Source organism: Pholis gunnellus, assembly GCF_910591455.1.
Source record: "Pholis gunnellus genome assembly, chromosome: 17".
Taxonomy (NCBI): domain Eukaryota; kingdom Metazoa; phylum Chordata; class Actinopteri; order Perciformes; family Pholidae; genus Pholis; species Pholis gunnellus.
Genome location: NC_136544.1, coordinates 18,344,843 through 18,364,198, shown reverse-complemented (window position 1 = coordinate 18,364,198; position 19,356 = coordinate 18,344,843). Strand labels below are relative to the sequence as shown.

At 44.2% G+C, this 19,356-nt stretch overlaps 2 protein-coding genes across 3 annotated transcripts in view; one reads left to right on the top strand and one right to left on the bottom strand.

Annotated features, from left to right (window-relative positions):
- LOC306709729 (trinucleotide repeat-containing gene 6A protein-like) overlaps window positions 1-12,312 on the top strand; it is a 29,940-nt gene extending 17,628 nt beyond the window's left edge. Inside the window, exons 9-26 of one of the 2 annotated variants that reach the window (XM_079177994.1) lie at window positions 192-332; window positions 424-585; window positions 2,546-2,728; window positions 2,932-3,098; window positions 3,224-3,301; window positions 3,518-3,685; window positions 4,983-5,099; window positions 5,277-5,414; window positions 5,597-5,674; window positions 5,793-5,967; window positions 6,182-6,277; window positions 6,394-6,564; window positions 6,651-6,791; window positions 7,158-7,265; window positions 7,420-7,650; window positions 7,898-7,980; window positions 8,273-8,412; window positions 8,909-12,312. In XM_079177994.1, the coding sequence (XP_079034120.1) occupies window positions 192-332; window positions 424-585; window positions 2,546-2,728; window positions 2,932-3,098; window positions 3,224-3,301; window positions 3,518-3,685; window positions 4,983-5,099; window positions 5,277-5,414; window positions 5,597-5,674; window positions 5,793-5,967; window positions 6,182-6,277; window positions 6,394-6,564; window positions 6,651-6,791; window positions 7,158-7,265; window positions 7,420-7,650; window positions 7,898-7,980; window positions 8,273-8,412; window positions 8,909-9,257 (2,726 nt within the window). In that variant the 3' untranslated portion in view covers window positions 9,258-12,312. Of the gene's footprint in view, window positions 1-191; window positions 333-423; window positions 586-2,545; window positions 2,729-2,931; window positions 3,099-3,223; window positions 3,302-3,517; window positions 3,686-4,982; window positions 5,100-5,276; window positions 5,415-5,596; window positions 5,675-5,792; window positions 5,968-6,145; window positions 6,278-6,393; window positions 6,565-6,650; window positions 6,792-7,157; window positions 7,266-7,419; window positions 7,651-7,897; window positions 7,981-8,272; window positions 8,413-8,908 lie in introns of both variants that reach the window. The other variant, XM_079177993.1, reaches the window with a different exon arrangement.
- Window positions 12,313-15,825: 3,513 nt separating this feature from the next.
- Window positions 15,826-19,168, bottom strand: ndufab1b (NADH:ubiquinone oxidoreductase subunit AB1b). The gene is made up of 5 exons (XM_079177175.1): window positions 18,966-19,168; window positions 16,821-16,940; window positions 16,623-16,710; window positions 16,201-16,316; window positions 15,826-16,087 (listed from the first exon to the last, which is right to left on the bottom strand). The coding sequence occupies exons 1-4, from the start codon at window positions 19,134-19,136 to the stop codon at window positions 16,225-16,227; spliced, it is 471 nt and encodes a 156-aa protein (XP_079033301.1). The 5' UTR covers window positions 19,137-19,168; the 3' UTR covers window positions 15,826-16,087; window positions 16,201-16,224.
- Between the last annotated feature and the right edge of the window lie 188 nt (window positions 19,169-19,356).

The following is a 19,356-nucleotide window of genomic DNA, read 5'->3' as shown; positions in this document are numbered from 1 at the left end:
ATTCATCCCATCAGAATCTTTTCTTAAGATGTTTTGCCTTTTCTTTATGTGCAAGTCTTTATTAGTTGCATGGCTGTGTTAATTAAGGAATGCTTTATGGCACCAAAAACTGAATTCTATCTGATAAGAAGAGTTAAGGAAGTTAAGCAGGAGGACATACGATTTATATCTCACTTGCATTCTTCCATCAGGCTGGCTGGGAGGCCCCGTACCCGCAGTAGGTACGAAGGAGGAAGTGGTCACTGGGTGGGAAGAGCCGTCTCCAGAGTCTGTCCGTCGAAGGAATGAGATCGATGATGGCACAGCCGCTTGGGGAGAACCTGGAAAACCTGGTAAACACTTCAAAGAGAGCTGTGCAAAAACCGTGACAAAAGCATATGAACGTCCAGGCTTCTCAACGTGTAATTCAACTTTCTTCCCCAGCTAAAAGCAGCGTTGGGGCTTCCAACATGTGGAACAGGCCTGGCCAATCGGACAAGGAGGCCGTGGGCCCGTCCACTCAGCACCAGAACCACCCGGCACGCAACTCCATGCATCCTCCTCAGCCCATGCAGCCGATGGCCCAAGACAAAAGCTGCAGTTCTAGTACGTAACATGTATGCACACATAATTCAGACAGAGGCCGAAGGAAGCCAAATGAATTATCAGAAATCTATGGTGTACGTAGACTAAATAAATGATGTATAAAGTAAACTTGGACAGCTTCAAACAGTAATATTGCACATTCCCACACACCTCTAACACTTGCATACATGTAAAACAACATGATGATTCTGCAGTAGGTTTTAGCCTGCAGGGACACTTTGATTGTTACGCTCTTGAATGAAAGTGTGTCTGTCGATTCCTGAGTTCTGCAGATTTTCAAATGCACAGTTCTGACAACATGTAGACTTTGGGTGGATTAGCGTGCAGTTCAATTCATTATTTTTTTGTATAGTTTGATATTGAAAATGTTCGGACACGAGCCAGTATTTAAAAGCGGCACAATGAGCTTGTGGTGCAGTCTGTAAGCCTCGAATGGATAAAAAGCTTCAAGTCCCGCCCCCGCTCTTTGAGAGATAGCTGAAATAAGGTCTTAAAAGGATTTACACAATACGCACGCAAAAGGTTTGCATATTCACATTCAAAAGGATACACAATGTGTACAGAAGCATGGAGAGAAAACAAACGCGTACAGCCGTTCTCCCCACGGTGCTGTCCATGTTGAAGGCTTTTTGTAAAGCCGGTTGAGTCATCCCTTTGGAATGCTAAGAGCATCGATTTTTTTTTTTTTTCCTTCTCTTCTCTCATTTGCCTTTTTTCCCTCCTCCCTTTCTCTCTCACCTGCCAACTCTGCTGTAGAAACACTGGCTTTTGTTGGGTTTGAGAGCGACTGTGATTGGTAGAGGAGGATGTCTGTTGACTTAGTAATAGGAATGGTTCCAATGTAAGACGGGAAAACCTAACGAGTAAAGCAGCGGCAGCTATTCTGTGGAAGTGGGCTGAGAGGGAGGGGGGGGGGGGGGTTGTTGCTGTTATTCAGGGTTGCTGCCTAGCGAGCTAACTGGAGCAGCAAAGTGGACGGCTGGGAAGGGTGGGGCAGACCAGCCTGCTCCTGTAATGAGATTCTGATTAATTTTAGATGATTGTGGTTTTATTGGTGTGGAAAAGAAAACGATTGAAAGAAAAAAAAAAAAATGTAAAAGTAGGTCAATACAATAGATATGTAACCAAAGAATAGTAACAACAAAAAGGTTTGAATTCTGTCTTCAAATCTACAGCTTGTCAAACACACGTAGGCATGTGCACACACACGTGTTGTTTCCCATCCCCCTTTTATTGCATCAACTGACGCGCCTACACAAACGGATCAATAGATGCAGGCTAGGGTTACAGTTTGTCGTGTGTGTGTGTTTTTAAATGCACCCGTTTGTGTGCGAGTACAGCAAACATTTAAATCTGCCTTGTAACATGCATGTATGTGCCAGTTTGTCCGTCTGGCTCTGTGTGCGCGTATATCTTTGTGTTGTTGTGCGCAACCATGCCCAGTCACATGAGGGACACTGGAGCCTGAGGCCACCCGATGATCTGTCCTATTTTTACGGGGAGGAATCCCTGGCATCTCCCCAAGCGCCTCCTGTGTAGGGAGAAAGCAGCGGGTCTGGGCAGTCAGCTGTAATGGGAGCCTTTTGAACTCATACATGGAGTCTCGCATTTTGAAAGTGCAGATTGGCACACATCTACAAACCCGCAGGAGTTAAAGTAAACAACACTTACATAAGCGCGTCGATGCGGGGTTCCCCGGGGACGTGAGCAGGGCTCTCTCTCCTGGCTCTGTTCTCTGATTCCAACAGAGAAAAACAATGTGAACCTGCAGCGTCGACGAATAGTGTAGAGAAACGGAGACTGCTGATAAAGAAATGCTCTCCTTTTCTGTGTGTATTTGAGCTTCCTATTTGTTAGTCTAAATATAATAATGATAATAAATGAAGATAAATTGAATTAATTCAAAACACCACAGAAGGTATATCCTCATTCTAATGGGTACCTCCCTCTTTTCCTCCAGCTTGGGGTGAGTCTTTCCCCCAGAAGGAGTCCTCAACGTGGGAACCTCCCCCCGCTCCGCCTGTTAAAGTGGACAATGGGACGTCTGCCTGGGGGAAGCCCATGGACACCAGCTCCACCTGGGAAGAACCCGGCAGGGATAACAGAGAGCCTGGGCCTGGATGGAGCGGCCAGCATAAGCCTGGTAGGTGCACACGAATATTAAGCAAAAAAAACCTGCATCTGAAGAGTGTGATCATGTTAAAACTAAAAGAAGTCCTAGCTGACCGTGAACAAAGTAGCAAGAGAGAGAATTCCCCTGTAGGAAGTAATGGAATGTGCATTAGAAGTGTATACAATCACTTGTTGGTATTCAGTTTCTTCTTCTGTCTTTACCTTCTTTTGTAGCTCCAGGACCCAAGCCCATGGAGACATGGGGTGGAGAGGAGGCGGCCATGGGCAATAGCTGGGACCAGGAAGAGGAGGTGGAGATCGGCATGTGGAGCAACAGCCAACAGGACAACAGGTCTCATGACCAAAACGCCTGGAACTACAAGCATAAATGCGCCAACAAGGTTTGTTCGACCTCGTCTTCGGGTAAACATTGATCCCTGCTCTCACCAAACGCCTAACATTGAACCACGTCAGGGGTGCCTGAAGTGTCTCCAGGTGATAATTATTTGGTCTGCTATGTTTTTAGATGAACAAACCAGTCAACAAACAGGAGGAACCCTGGATGAAACCCTTCATCAACCAGTTCAACAGCATGAGCTTCTCTGTAAGTACCATTTCTCAGAGTTTGCGCTCTTTCACTTTAATTTTAGTGTCTTTTAAACGGTTGTGTGGCAGGAAGCACCTGTCCATTCTAAAGCTGCGGTTGTAAACAACGTTCTTCATGTGCAGCGATGCGATTCAACCACGTTTTCTCTATTTAAAAAAAAAATGTATTAATTCTTTTCTGTCTCTAATCGTTTTCTTGACTTCCCCCTTGCAGAGAGACTCTCCCGACGACTCCATGAAGACAGGAGCAGGGATGGTGCAGGACAAGCGAATGGACATGGGCAGCATGGGAGACTACAATGGAGTAATGGGGAAGAACCCTGGGTCTCGACACCAGCTCCACAAGGAGTCTGCCATGGATCGCAGCCCGTACTATGAAAAGGTATGCACAAACGTCAAAGTTTTACCTTCTTGAGAATATGTATAAGCTCTACTGTGTCAAAACGACACAGCTAGAGAGGTTTGGTCACGCTCTCTGCCGTCGTGGTGATCATGAGGTAGGCGTGGAGTCTGTAGTGCTCTCTCAGCCCTATTGTGCCCCACAGTGGTGCTTCTAACACACTGCATTTGATTTCTGAACTGTCGAAAGGGACGTTTCATTGGCTTTTTGCTTGTTGTATCTCATCATTATGAATTATTAGTGAGGCTCTTTCGCTTATGAGCAACAAAACCAAATTAAATGTGCACACTTGAATGCTTAATGGTAATAAAAATCATTATTGTCTATGTAATAATGCAATAATGATTCATTCCCTTTCGTAGTTCTGTATAAAGCTGCTTTCCTTCTTCACTTTAGGCTGCTCGACTCATCTTTGTTTCTATCTTTCTGACTCAATCCTCTGGTGCCACCTTCTCTTTCAACTCCACTCCCTTCCTCCCCATCGCTTACTTCTCTCCTCGTCCCATTTCTTTTACCCGTCGTTTCCTCTGTCCTCACTCTCACGTCACCTTCTCCCTCTCTTCTTTTTCTTCTTCTGCAAAATTAACTCTTTTCCTTCTTCTCTCCTTCTCTCTCTGCACTTCGCTGGCTGCTGATGTGCTTCCTGTCCCTCTGTGCTTGCCGTCCCGTCTGCTGTGCACCTGGCCTTGCTTCTGCAGCTGTCCGTTTCCCCCTCTGCTTACAATAACCAAGCTTCTGACGAGCTCTCCTCCAATCAAAGCATGAGCTTTTCCCCTTCCAATTCTGCTCAGCCTATCCCCCGTCTCGACTCCGGGCCGTCTCCTGCTCACTCTAGTCCCGGGGGAGCTCGGCAGGTGAGTGTGGAAGGATCTAGAGCCGCAGACACCATGACACTATCGCATGAGAATAATAAGAACATATGGTTGGCAGGTTACCCCCCAAACATTTATGATTGTATTTGACAGTGAGTTTACTTTAATTCCTGTGGTCACAAAGAAACTAAGAGGCTTTATGATTAATGTTGGGCAATATTTAAATCCCCCTTCTCACAATGTTGCTTTAAGAAGAGAGAGAGATGTGCATACTTTTTAAAAATATGCAACAACAATGCAGTGAAGCATAGAGAGAAAGACAACATGTGTTGAATATTCTTATTGTGGACCGGTGAGGACCGTTTTTGTGGCTGCTGGTTGGCATTTGATTGACAGTTTCTGTCTTTATGCGTGACATTATGAATGACAAAGTTTGATCATGTGTGTTTGTGTCTTCCCCCGCTTAGAATGTAAACCCTATGATGGGCAGCAGCGTAGCACAGGGCCGAGGCGGCCCCCAGTCCCAGGCCCCCCCCCAACCCAACCTCCGTAACCAAGTGCCTCCACCCATCCTGCCCTCTCAGGTAGAAAACCCACGTACAACAATGTTCAATCGGATGCTTTTGCATCTGCTGCTTATGTTTTCATGCCTGTAAGACGTTTTTTTCCCTCCATGGTTTGATTTGTGTTTCACATCTAATTCACAGGACAATGTGAACGGCATTATATAAACTAAAAACCCAAATTGTGTTTGTGTTCAGGTGCCTCCATCCCTGTTGAAGTACCCAGGAGGTAACGGAGGTCTGAACCCTCTGTTTGGCCCTCAGCAGGTGGCTGTGCTCAACCAACTCTCCCAGCTCAACCAGCTGTCACAGCTCAACCAGATCAACCAGTTACAGGTAGAGTGATGAAACATTCAATGCACATACATGTTGTATGTGAGCCTTGTATAATGTTCCCCTGCAGCCAAATGTATTTACAAATGTATTTAAAGTATACAGTACTATGCAGCAAATGTCTCGCCAAACTTCCTCTCCGAGATAAGAAACTGCTATTTTAAACTTTTCTCGTCTGTCTGCAGCGACTTCTCTTCCAGCAGCAGCAACAGCAGAAAGCTCAGAGCCAGAGACCCATGCCTGTGGGACGGCCGACTGAACAGGTGTGTGTTTGTGTCTCAATCTGAATCCGGCATCATCATCACCCACAATTTTAATAACACAGAGGTGTCTCCGTGATGTTTCCTCATTGATTGGTTTCTCTAAACCTCCGGCCCTCAGACGCGTCCTATTGGTTCGTCTCCATCGATGATGCAGCCGCCGCGGCACCTGGACCCCTCCCTGATGAAACAGGCCCCGCCCCACAAACCGTACCTGGATAACTACATGTCCCACAACACCCCTGACATGCAGAAGGACGCTGCTTCTCTCGGATCCTTCAGCAACTTCCCTTTAAGTAAGTTAGCTTTTTCAAATGTAACATCGGTTTTAAAGAGGTGTAGATATTTGTCATTATATTAAAATATGTAAATTACCTTTACGTTTTGACTATTTCTGTTGAATTACTTCATATGTTTACATTCAAAATGACTACATTTCTTCCCTCCCTGCTGTTTTGTCTCCTCCTCCGTCAGGCTTGAACTCTAACCTGAATGTACCGATGGATATAGGTGGTGGCGGCGGAGCTGTGAGCTACAAAGAGCCTCCTCAGTCCAGACTGAAGAAACTTTGGGCTACTGACCCTCTGGAGCAGAACAGCAAACCTGGTACAGAAGAGCTCAAATTCGATTTGTGTACTGCTCTGATGGGCTCCGTGATGTAAAGTCAAACGGATGAGTTTTGGTCGATTGCGTCCTAATGTTTCTCTGCGTTGGTCCCACAGGTGCTATGTCGTCTGGGCTGCGTCTGGAGGACTCTCCCTTCTATGACTTCCTGTCTCCTGGCCCGTCTCCCCTGAGTCCTCCCGGCCAATCAATGGGCTCGGTGGGCGATGGCTGGCCGCCCCGTGCCAACTCCCCCCCGCCCCATGGAAACACTGTCACCTGGCCCCCAGGTACGCAAGCTTTCACGAGCACAAAACAAACAAACGCAAAATGTTTGCGTTGAAAACTGCTAATCACCGTCTGTGTGTTTCTGCAGAGTTCCGGCCCGGGGAGCCCTGGAAAGGTTACCCCAACATTGACCCTGAGACCGACCCTTATATGACCCCCGGCAGTGTCATCAACTCCCTCTCCATCAACACCGTCCGTGACACAGACCACCTCAGGGACAGGAACAACGGTCGGTCTCACTAACGCGAACTAGGGTTCATTTTTGATAGAGGTCCATTTTACATCTTTCTGATTTTTTGTTTTAAAGACAGCCGTCAGCGGCAGATTTTATCAATCGTAGGCCACATTCAAAGATGGTTTCTCATAGAAAGAAGCCATGAAGTGGTCTTTTTCTGAGCCTTATTAAACGCTTAATAGAGACATGATTTATCACTAGCGCTTTCTAAGATTGTATAACTCAAATAAGCCACAACTATGGTTGTAATCGCTCAGATTTACAACATTTAAATCTGCTTTTCATGCGTGAAATGCTGCTAGATTCATATTTGATCAAATGCTTCCACAGGCACTAACCCTCCTCTCTCTGTTTTCTCAGGGCCATCCTCATCACTGAACACCACGATGCCTTCTAACAGTGCCTGGTCATCCATTCGTGCCTCCAGCCACAGCGGTTCCCTCACCAGTACAGCACAAAGCACTTCAGGTATGCGTCTGTATACGTGTTGGTAATTCAGCCTTTAGGAACCTGCGTTGTTTGTTTTTAGACTCGTAGTTTTGCTGTTGGATAATATGACAAAGACGGCTAGCAGCTGTGTGAAAATGGACAGAAAGGTTCACGTTGTTGTCTCTCCTTGCAGCCAGAACCAGTGAGTCAAAGTGGTCTCCCGGCGGCGGTTCTGTGTCCAACTCCTCCCTGGCCCACGAGCTGTGGAAGGTCCCCCTGCCTCCCAAGGCTCTCTCTGTGGCGGCCCCCTCCAGACCACCACCCGGCCTCACCAGCCAGAAGCCCAGCTCTGCCTCCTCTGGCTGGGACGGCTCTGCCCTGAGGCTGGGAGGGTGGGGCTCCACGGAGTCCAGATACACACCTGGTGAGAGCTCATGTACTAAACTACCTGTAGTAATGTCTGGTAGCCAGGATATGTTTTTATCATTGTTCTTCTAATAGAAGTGTTTTTGTGGAAGCACAGAGAAATGTGCATCACAAATAATGACTCACTGTCAACTGTTCAGTATGGTCAATAACTCTCTTACCTCTATATGAAGTACTCTAAGTATTGGACATGTTGTGTTTCTAGAGGACACATCTAACCTCTACTCTTCCTCTTGTATTGGCAGGTTCCAGTTGGGGCGACAGCAGCAGCAGCAGCAGCAGCTCAGGGAGAAGCCAATGGCTTGTTCTGAAAAATCTCACACCTCAGGTACTCGCACGTACATAGATGTAACAGATTGTGTTTATTTAGTTTCTGTCATTCTGTATAGAGTTGCAAAGAGGGATCGGTCATTTGATCTGGAGGTGTTTTTCCACTCGTATTTCATCATTTAAATGTATTCTTTAAACCTTCTTTGAAAAAAAGAACCAGTATCTTCTGACCGGGTTCTGTTGATGTTTTGGACTCGTGATTGAAACGGGAGAGTTTCATGCTTCATCGTTTTCATCTGTGTGTGTGTGTGTGTGTGTGTGTGTGTGTGTGTGTTCTGTTTGCCTCACAGATTGACGGCTCCACCCTGAGGACCTTGTGCATGCAGCACGGCCCTCTGATCACATTCCACCTCAACCTGCCGCACGGTAACGCCGTGGTATGCTACAGCTCCAAGGACGAGGCCGCAAAGGCCCAGAAGAGCCTGCACATGTAAGGACGTCACACACACACACACGCGTGTAATCTCACTTCCTGATACATTCAGTGCATTTAGATGCACTAAGGTAACTGTGCTACAGTTGGCAAACTATCGTTGGAAAATATTGCTGCGACCGCATAGCAGAGGGATCATGACACGTTATTTTAAATCTGACTGAAGCTTTCTCAAAAGTTACCTCTATAAGTCTAAATATGTCTGTTTTTTTATTCAATAAAACCTCTCACTGATCCTCTGACGTGCACAAATACATTCATATGAACAGGTAGCAGCATATTGCGCCACTTTACAAGTTTATTTTGATAAGTAATGCTCCCAGAATACGGTCGGGGTTGTGGGAGGAATTTAATCATTGACCTTCTGCAGATGAACGGACTAACTTTAACCAGGTTACTACAGTGCATGTGAACACGTCTTCTACCTAATGTGGAACCCAGCCTCTAGATGTTCGAACACGCGCTCTGTATCTCACCTGTTGTCTCTCTGCAGGTGTGTTTTGGGGAACACTACTATTCTGGCCGAGTTTGCCAGCGAGGAGGAAATCAACCGTTTCTTTGCACAAGGGCAGTCATTGGCCACTCCCTCCTCCAGCTGGCAGACCATCGGCTCCTCTCAGAGCAGAATGGATCAGTCCCACAGCTTTCCCAGCCGCGCTCCTGAACCCAACCAGTGGAACAGCAGCGATCTCCACAGCTCCTCCCTCTGGGGCGGGCCCAACTATTCCAGTAGCCTGTGGGGGAACCCCGGTGGCACCGAGGCGGGGAGGATCAGCAGCCCTTCTCCAATCAGCTCCTTCCTCCCGGTGGATCACCTGACAGGCGGCGGGGACTCCATGTGAACCGCCTGCCAATCAAACAGGCTCGAGGAAGGGTCAGTAGAGAATTATCAATAATCAGCAGAAGAAAATGAAAACAAAGTTTAAAAAAAAAAACGCAATGGCACTAGTCGGACTCTTTCTCACTTACAAGATGTACAACAAACGGGGTCGCCCTGTGGAAAACAAGTTACGTTTCTCTCTCTCTGCACATATGTCCACTTTGTTTTAGCCCAAAAACATATCAGTCGGAATACTTGAATCATGCAGGCCAATTCTATAATGTGAACGGATGGATATTTGCTTCCAGGTAGTGCTCTTTCAGACCGAAAAAAAGCTTCAATCGAGCTCATTATTATATATATTTTTTGTTTCATTCGTCATGTTTATTTGAATTCCAATTCTTTTCATTTTTAACGTTTTCTTTTCGTTTTTTTTTGCATTTGTTTGCTGACAATGTTGGAGTATGAGCTTTTTTAACTTTGCACTGAATGTGGTTTTTTCTCAGTATATATAATCTGCAATATAGAGGGAGCAGCCAGTTTTTCCAGTGTAGCTGTTTACTCATTGAGGTCCTTACCGTATGTGTGTATGCGCGTGCACGCGCACGTATGTGCGTGGAAGTACTTTGTGTGTGTGTGTGTGTGAGACTGTGTGCGTGGATGAGTGTGTGTGCGCTCCTCTCTGCCTTGGCACGCCTACCTTACTGCGTTGTCGTGGAGTTCAAGATCAACAGATAGTTAAAAGAAGAATAAAAGCTGACTTAGGAGGATTATCTGGTGATAGAAAAAGTGACATTAAAAAGTATTGCACCAATTTTGTTTCAAAACTAAAGAACGTTGAGCTCTGCAGTGCAAAGGACTGTAGCCGCAGCTGGGACTAGCAAGCCCCGCCCACCCCAGGGTAGGGGGCGGGGTCTATCTAGCAAGCCCTCCCACTAGCCCCCTAGTGGGCAGGGGGGAAACAGCACTTTCAGAATAGGCTTTCAATGTTTGGAGGTGCCACACTGCAACCTCTTGTTTACAAGACTTGGGAGGCGGAACGTGTGTTCATTCTTCATTTTAAAGAGAAGATAGAATAAAAATAGAAAATACTCAAAAAAAAACAAACAAAAAAAACAGAAAAAACGTTTTAAAAAAAAAAGTATAAAAGAAATAGAAAAACTACAAAAAATGTAAACTCTTATTGAGGATGAAGACGATGCTTTGTAACTCTGGGAATTCGGATCAGTGTTTTTGGCCATGGCGTTGGTTATTTGAACTATTCCTCTTTGTCTGCTAAATAACCAGCAATGGTTCTCAGGAAATCAAGCCAGTTTTCCCCCCGTGTAGGTGAATTAAAAAAAAAAAACTACTACTCCTTGTAGGAAAGGAAAATCCAACTTCTAGCACTGAAAACTATGTATAGGTCTGTAAGTTTTATTTTCTCTGCCAAATAACTGCTTTAAGCTGGAGAAGCTCAACACACTGCTTTCAATATGCTGTCTTTGAGGGGAGGGGGGGGGGGTCCTAATGTGGGGGACGGAAAACCCAACGCTCCCTCTCTCCTCCTCTTTCCTCCACTCCACTGATGTAAGGATCAAGCGTGGGGAGTGTTTATTGTGCGAGTGTGAGACGGTCAGTCTAGTCAGACGTAAACCAAGAGAAAGGCGACTCTGTATCTATGCATACTGTAGCCTCTCACACGGCCGACTGAGAGGCGCCTTTTCTTTTTCTTTCTCCCCGAGTCTCTCAAAATGTTTTAAATGTTCCATTAAGTACAACACAAATGCGAAATATTACTTGCTTTTTTTTTTTTTTTTTTTTTTTTAAATTGCTCTCATTGCCACAAAAGGTGTTTTTGAAAAAAGGAAAGAAGAAAAACTTAAAACTAAAAAAGCTGTTTCGTTTTGGTTGAAGATAATATTTTAACAGTGCAAAAGTCGTCCACATTTCATTGCCTTGATCCTAATTGTGTCCGAAGATGCAACAACAAGTCAAGTGGCTTCTACCTGTTTACAAATAGAATATGATTGTATTGTTGTACTGTTGTTTTCCTTTGGGTGGGGGGGTCGTAGTCATTACAAGTTCCTGACCTGATGAATGGTGTGTGTGGGTGTGTGTGTGTGTGTGTACAGCGTGAATGTAAATCCATCGGTGGTGTTCGTCGACATAAATACACGTGTGAATAATAGATGAACCCATCTACCAGTGATTGTTTAGTTACTATGATGCACAATTATCGGGGAGAAACAAAAGCTTCAGAGTGCCCGAACGAGAGGTCAGCATTAGCGAAGCCATGGACCTTAATTTCTTTTCTTCATCGCGTAATTATTCTGTGTTAAGCCTGTGTGTGTGTTTGCGTGTGTGTGTGTGTGTGTGTTTCCCCTCCAATATAAGTTTTAATTTCAGAAGTACGTTGGCTTAAGTTGTGTTTTTAAGTTTAGTTGTGAATATTTAACAACTTCAAAGCGATACTAGTGAAATCCTTGAGTATTAGCCAGACTTGACAGTGGTGTGTGTGCCAGTATTGAACTGCTCTGTACCAAATAATTCAATCATAAACAAAATATTAGTTTACTTAATTCCAGATCTCTTTGCTGAAACTATATCTCTTTATTTGTGGTTTTTCTTTCCCGTCTTGTTTAACAAATGTTATCGAGTGGAACATCTGAACCATGCTTGTCATTTATTTTTTGAGTTGAGTTAATCTGACAAGTTGAACTGAGGAGCCTTGGATTTTGCACTTGGGTGGATTTAGAGGAAAGACGGTCGGACAGACTGACTGCTCGGCTCGTGTAGTTTGGATGTTCAGGTCCGTCTGAGGGAGGTGGTGCGTCTGAGAGTATAGTGACAGGGTAGTGTGTGTGTGTGTGCGCGTGCGTGTGTGTGTGTGTGTGTGTGTGTGTGTGCGTGCGCGCTGCGACTAGAGAAGAAGGTGCTTTGTTGTCCCCAGTGAGAGATGGTTTACCTCCCTGTTCACTGGGCCGGCCGGTTCAGAGCGGCGACCTTCTCGCCACGCCGCCTGAGCCGAGCCAGAATGTAGCTTAAAAAAAAAAAACGGTTAAAAAAAAGTATAAAAATGGCGGCCGGAGCCTCGATCTGCCTCCTCTGGCAGCTGATCAGCCTCAAACACGGAAATATATCAAATACAGCGACCACCGCTCATCGTTGTATGTATTCCCATCAGTATTGGACTGCTGGACTGAAAAGGGGCGGGGCTTCTCGTTTGGCCTTGTCGTGACTCAGGCACAGGGATGTGACTTGTGATTGGCTGGTTCTTCTTCTGGCTTTTCAGGGACTCCGGGTGACACTTGCCTCTCTGCTTGACTCATCCAGGATCAGCTCTCCCTCTCCAACTCCTAAGCTTAACTACAGGAGAGGAGAACGCAAACACTGACATGAAGTCTGGCTGCAAGTGAGCTCTGGAGAGTCTGTATTCCCCCTTCCGCTCTTTTAATTATTGTACACTTCGTTCATTCTGATTTTTGCCAATGCTCCTCTCCCAGCGCTGATCTGGGAGCAGTGTTTGCCCCTCAGTATCCTTACATTCACAAATTAGTGGGACAACAAACTGACCCCCGATCAGCAGCTCTGGAGGCAGCATTGCTCCGCTGTAAGAGAAGGGACACGTCTGTAAAACGCTCTCATCCGAGTTAATGTTACTGTTTGGTTCCCAGCTTAATCTCGCTCTACTGTTGGCGTGTGTGTGTGTGCGTGTGTGTGTGTGTGCGTGTGAAGATGCAAAAACCCAGTCTCGTACAGAAACAGTGTGTGAATGCTTGAACACATTATCATGCCAAATCGAGGAGGGAGGGTGAGAGGGAAGGAAAGGGATCGATTTTTTGGGGGGGTGGGCGGGGTGTTGTTAGTGTGTGTGTATATTTAAAAAGCTGGACAATGTTAAATGCTTGAAGAAAAAATGTCATTTGCAAAAAGATGACGTGAGGAAAACCTTTTCAGTAAGTGAAAACCACCACGAGCAACGTACAATCCCCAGAGCTGCCAAGCAGCTAGCCGACAGGGCCAGAAGAGGGGAGGAAAGGAAGGAAGGAGAGGAGGAAGGAAGGAAGGAAGGAAGGAGGGGAGGAGAGGAGGGAAGCTGGCTGGTGATACTCTACTACTTTTAAATGTTTAAGAAAAATAATGTGACGCTGTTTTTTCTCTTGACTTAACTATCCTGTGAGCAGATGCTATATTATTATATCATAACGCACCCAGCGGCTCCTTACTGTCGATCAAAAGCGCTATAAAGGCTACTTTATCTACTTTATCTGACACAAAAACCACAAAAGAAGAAAAAAAAAAACACAAACTGTGAGAATCTGCTGTCTTTTTTTTGTCATTTTACATTTTAAATGAATACACAACAAACAAAACCCTGAAAAGCTTTAGTCTAACCAGCACAAAGATGTGGGGGGGAGGGGTGTTATCGGGGTGGGGGGGTTACAGTACAGAGGGGGGGGGGGTCGCTCAGAGAGACTATGCAGTGGAGTGTTTGAACCCAGGCTTCCATGTCCACCTTGGGTTTTTGTTTTTTGCTTTCTTTAAAAATAAAAAACGAAAAAAAAAAAAAAACACTGTCCCAAAAATGTTTTAAAAACAGCGTTTAGACGGGATTCCCAATAATATTCCTCAAACGTGTCGTGCCATCGTTGAATCGTACTACTACTAATAATAACAACCTTTATTACCTAGCAACCGTCGGGCCAGTTGTAGCAGGAGAGGACAGGTTAAGATTTGCAAAAGTCCATTTCTTTATTTTCACAGCTTGTCTCCTCGATAAGCCGAGGGGAGTGAGGCCGGTGAAAACTGCAAATTTTACACAACTACCATGTTTTTTATAGAGATTCTATCAATCCACGGTGTGTAGTTGGATCACCTGTAAACCTATTATGCACATTGCTTTGGGAGACTGTTGAAACTATATATAATATATAGATATATATGAGAATATAAACGTACAGTGTCTATAATCAACGAGAGGGACGTCTTCCTCTCTTACAAACAAAAACAGGAAGTACCTTTTTATTTTCAAATGTCTTCCTCGGGTCATCAAAGGATTTTATCTTAAACTTTCGGGGGAAACTGCACTTTTTGAAGGACAATCTTTATTCGTATGGGTATAAAAATTGACAAAAACGAAGTCGCCTGATATTACAAGGTATAGAAAACCAACTCCAGTGTGCTCTAATAATGAATGTCTCCTCTGATGCTGTCTTTGTTTGGTTTCATTTAATCCTTTTATTCTCCTTCCTTTGTTGCTTGGTTTGTTCTGTATTATTTTCTTCTCTCCTATGTTTCTGGATTTTAGTGCTCTTAAGAGAATCTGTACTAAGGTGTAGAGTAGTGAGTAGTAGGTCTTCTGTTGGCTGTACTCGTATACTGATTACTGTTTGTAACCCTCTGGCTCCTGCAGCCGTCATACAAAGCTGTAAAACTTGGGTACAACCCTCAATAAAAGACTAACGATGACTCGGCTGCTTCACCCGGACTCTTTATTTCTCTGCTTCTTGGTTTTTGAGATGACAGGAAATTCCTATTTTTTAAAAATGTCAATACTTCTGTGCAATTTCCTTGCATTCTTTTTGGGTGACCTAATGATTTATGTTTAAATGTTATTTTTTTTAAATATACTGACTTTTTTTTGACATACTGCAATATGACTGCTTTGACTTTATTCGACACATTGTACTATGACTCTTTGACATACTGTATATGGACTTTTTATGACTTAATATACTGCAGTATGACTTATTTGGAACTTTTTATTACAAACTATGCATTTTTATGACTTTTCGACATGTTTTACAATGACTTTTTATCAGTATGGTCGGCATACTATGACTTTGACATACTATATAGTATTTCGAAAAAGTCTTAGTATAGCGCAGTATTTCTGAAACTGTGGGGCGCGGCCCTCTAGTGGTGCGCAGTGGTATTACAGGTGGGGCGCAGGGTGAAATGCAGAATGTTTTTATTTCGAGAACTTCACATATTACAAAAATTCAAAGTACACTGACATAAAACTAAGTCATTCATAAATACATGGCGAGATGCCTGTACTTTCGTGTAAATGTTTACGTTACGCTGTTAACAGGTTAAAGTCAATATGAAACCTGAAGGGATAAGCCGCCATTTTTATCCTGTTGGGATAATTATATTGAGGCTAACCCTGTTAAAAAAAAGCATTACAGCTTCTCAGTTTTTGTACCGAATACATAATCTCCAGGAACCCATGGCGCAGTGACTACTGTGGTTTGTTTGTTTTTTGGATGGATTTTTTAACTGCCAATTTGACACTTTCTATACAGAACAGCACATTAAGTTTCATGATAAAACAAGTCAGTGTTTGGTAAATTAAATGCATTAAACCAATGTGGCTTTTATTTTGTGTATTTTACTACATATCCCAGAAGTCTCATTAGCACAGCCAACATGATACATCTTGAAAGGACTAAATGCTCTTTTCAGACTGAAACTTGCTTGTTTTAACTCTACACGTCATGTCAAAATCTTTATTTCTAAACTTGGCATTTTGATCTTAATCGTAACTCGACATGTTCGTGCTTCTCCTGTAATACAGGAATAAATATCACAGCAGATACTCACAGAACTATACAGCATGTGTATTTATTGATCTATTTGTGAGAAATTATACATCGGAACCACATTGTGGAGCTGGAAAGAAAAAGAAAGTAAAACCGGTGTTATAGCCATTTTTGATATTTTGTTTATCTCCGAGCTCCGAAATAACATGTTCATTTAAATACAGTCAAACACGGCAGCTTGACATCAACGATGCCACAGTGGACAGAAGAGCCGACGGGGAGGAAGTGGGAAATGTACTTCCTGTGATGTCACGCTGGGGTGAACCTCTCTGTAAGAAACACAAAATACCGATGAGCGACTCAACAGGAACAAATGAGCCAACAGCAGCATGCACATGTGTATGTGAGGAGGCAGAAAACAGGGCTGACGAGAGAGACTTGCCTCTGCAGTGAACCAACACACTATTCATAAACGTCCTTCTTGTCTGCAATGTACTGTACAATCTCCTCAGGACTCATCAACTTCTCTGCCTCTGCGTCAGGGATCTCAAAGCCTGCAGGAGGAACACAGCAGAAAAAGGCTCACGTTTACTGTTAAAAGATGCACTTGAACACAACACGGAGATCAGCCAGCTGGCTGCTGACATGCGCACACGTTCTGTGACCAAGTGGTCTGTGTGACGTTCTAAGTAGTAGAAATACAGACAAACCAGTTTCATGCCACCGGAAAAATAAAGGAAAACTGCACTAAATGTGTAAAAACAGTGATTCAACAGGCCACACAGCCAGTCTCTCAGTTGTAAGTGTAACTAGAAAACTGTGTGCAGACAGACCTGCAGCCACACAACACGCCAACTCACCAAACTCATCCTCCATGGCCATGATGATCTCCACCTGGTCCAAACTGTCCAGACCCAGGTCTTTCATGAAGTGGGAGCATGCGTCCAGCTGTGGAGCAGGAAGCAACACCAACATTATAACATTGTCCACAACCACTGACGTTTCACAGTTTGTCAGCGAGTTGGCGCTCTCTCTCTCTCTCTCTCTCTCTCGCTCACCTTCTCAGGGTTGATCTTGTCGTAGAGCTTCAGGACATACATGACGCGCTCTTTGATGGTTGCTAGGGTGAGGGGGGGCAGGTCCCCATACTGTCGGCACAACACGCCCACTGAGGGGATCTGAGGAGGAAGAGGAGACGAGTCAGGAGCAGGCATGACGAAGGTCACGAGAAATATAACAACGCTTGAATTAGCTAGAAGACATTTATGCGGGTTGAAAACCCATAGTCTCATTTAGCCACAATCGTCTTTATTTACACACGTACAAACATATTAAATAAGTAAATAAGTATTTAATATTGTAGAATAAAACATCTTAAGCATGTATTAACCTCAGACGTCCAACAGAAACCCATTCAGAAAACATTGACTTTGAGACGAAGGAAGTGGAAGTGAGAAATGCCGACTCAACTCTGGGTTTTAGGACTTACTTCTTCAGCACTCTTTATTGATCAATGCACTTGCATGAATGGGACCATGTTGCACTGCAGTAACAATGAATGAACACATTACTCCAGTGCTTACATGACTTCATTAGCCCTGTATGCAAAGCAAAAACAACTTCAAACATCTACTTAGTCTTTAAAGCATTTATCTGGTTTTACTCTCTAGTATTAAGATTAAGATAGAGTTTATTGTCCCGAAGGAAATTTGTCTTGGAAACATACATACAGTGTCTGCTGTTAAAACAATACAAGTAACATATTGCATACATTACATTACATACACAGACTGTCGGCAGTCCACATACCCGCACACACAGTGCCTACTGTACATGCAAAAGACTGCCACCAGCCAACAAATACATTTCACACCTGTACAACACACCTGTAGTGTATAGTTAAGATAATAAAAAATCTGTGTTACAGGAGTTAAGCTCGGGCTAGCTTGCCATTTAGGGCTTTGATGGACAAGCGGACAAAGGAGTTTGTCCCTCAGATTATCTGCGTTGTGCTTTTTTTTGGTTGCCCCTCTATGAAACTAACTTCCTGAGATCAGTCTCAACTCTGACCACATTCAAACAAACTAAAAACTTATATTTTCTAAAGCTTAATATTAGTTACTGTGTGTGTGTGTCTGTCTTTGGGGTGAATCTGGAGTTTATCACTCCCTTTAGGCGGTTTGTATTTGTAATTATTCTCTTTATTGTTATGCCTTCTTTTAAAAAGGGGCTAAAGAAGCCTTTATATATCCTCTCCATGGCTCTCAGGGTCTGACTGCAGTCGTAATGTGTGACAGGAACGCTCACATGGATCATTGGTTTACATTTGAAAATACGTTTTTTGTCTCGTAGCTTTATTGACCTGCTTGTGTCAGTCAAATCAGCAGCTATGCATTCAGTTTAAAGTACTATTTTATAAATTCCTAGATAAATTTACCATTGTTTGTGACTCTGATGAAACGTGGGTTAAATTACTAATGACATACTGAGACATTAACATAAGTAACCTCGATCTCAACTAAGCTGGCTAGCTAGCTTCCTGCTAATGATGCTCTACACAAGACAGCTACTGACCAGCGTCATTACATACAGTATGAATGAAGCTCCTCTTGGTTTGTTGTCTGCTGTCATGTTGTTGTGTCTTTACAATAAACTGCACATGCAACATGAATGTACTGATGCACAGTTTATGATTTCATTATATCTTCACTTAAGTAGTGGATTGCTGCCATATCAATGCTCTGAATCCTGCACAGCTAAAAATCATACACAACACAAATTCAATTTATAAGCACCACGTTTCATGTCGCGAAGCACCAACTATTGCTCCACCAGAAGTATCTTTTAGTGTTATAAGTCGATTCGCTTTAAGTTTCCCCCACATGGCTCTAGACTGAAGGTGAGACGGGGACAACAACACAAACGTTGGTCAGTGAACTCACTAAGTTCGCTAGCTAGCTAGCTAGCCAGCCAACAAGCAAAACATGGCTATTGTGTAATCAAAAAAAGACAACGTTACAGGGTTTAGTGCACATCGGGCAGGATATCACACCAACAGACTTTAACTCACGGTTAAATAAACTACTCGCATGTTACCGTGAACTTTCCCCGGGCTAGGTTAGCCTGACAGGTTTGAAAGGCGTCGGTAGGTCACAGCAGCGAACGCTAGGCCACGACAGCTCAATGTTACCGCAGACTCTTACCCGGGTAGGAACGAGCCACCGCGTCCTCCGGCTGTCGGCGGAGAAAGAGAGAGGTCGGTGGACGAATGCTGACGGAGCGACAGCGGCTCTGACCGCCAGGCTAGCGGTGGAAAGCCTCAGCGAGGGCCGGGCGAGCGTGCGGACGCACTGCTGCAGGACACGAGCCGCCATGACGGAGAAGAAGTGATTGGAAAGCTCCCAGCGTGCTAAGCGAAGAAGAAACGGTTCAAGGGCTCCGCAGTACGCATGCGCGCAGCAACTCAAGCCGGAGTCTTTTCATTTTTGTATTTTTTATTTTATTTGCTCTGTGTTCAATGTTATTTACTAAAAAAACTATCAAAAAATATTACGATTGACTTTTATAAAAGGTAAAATTGAAAATTGAAGAGGA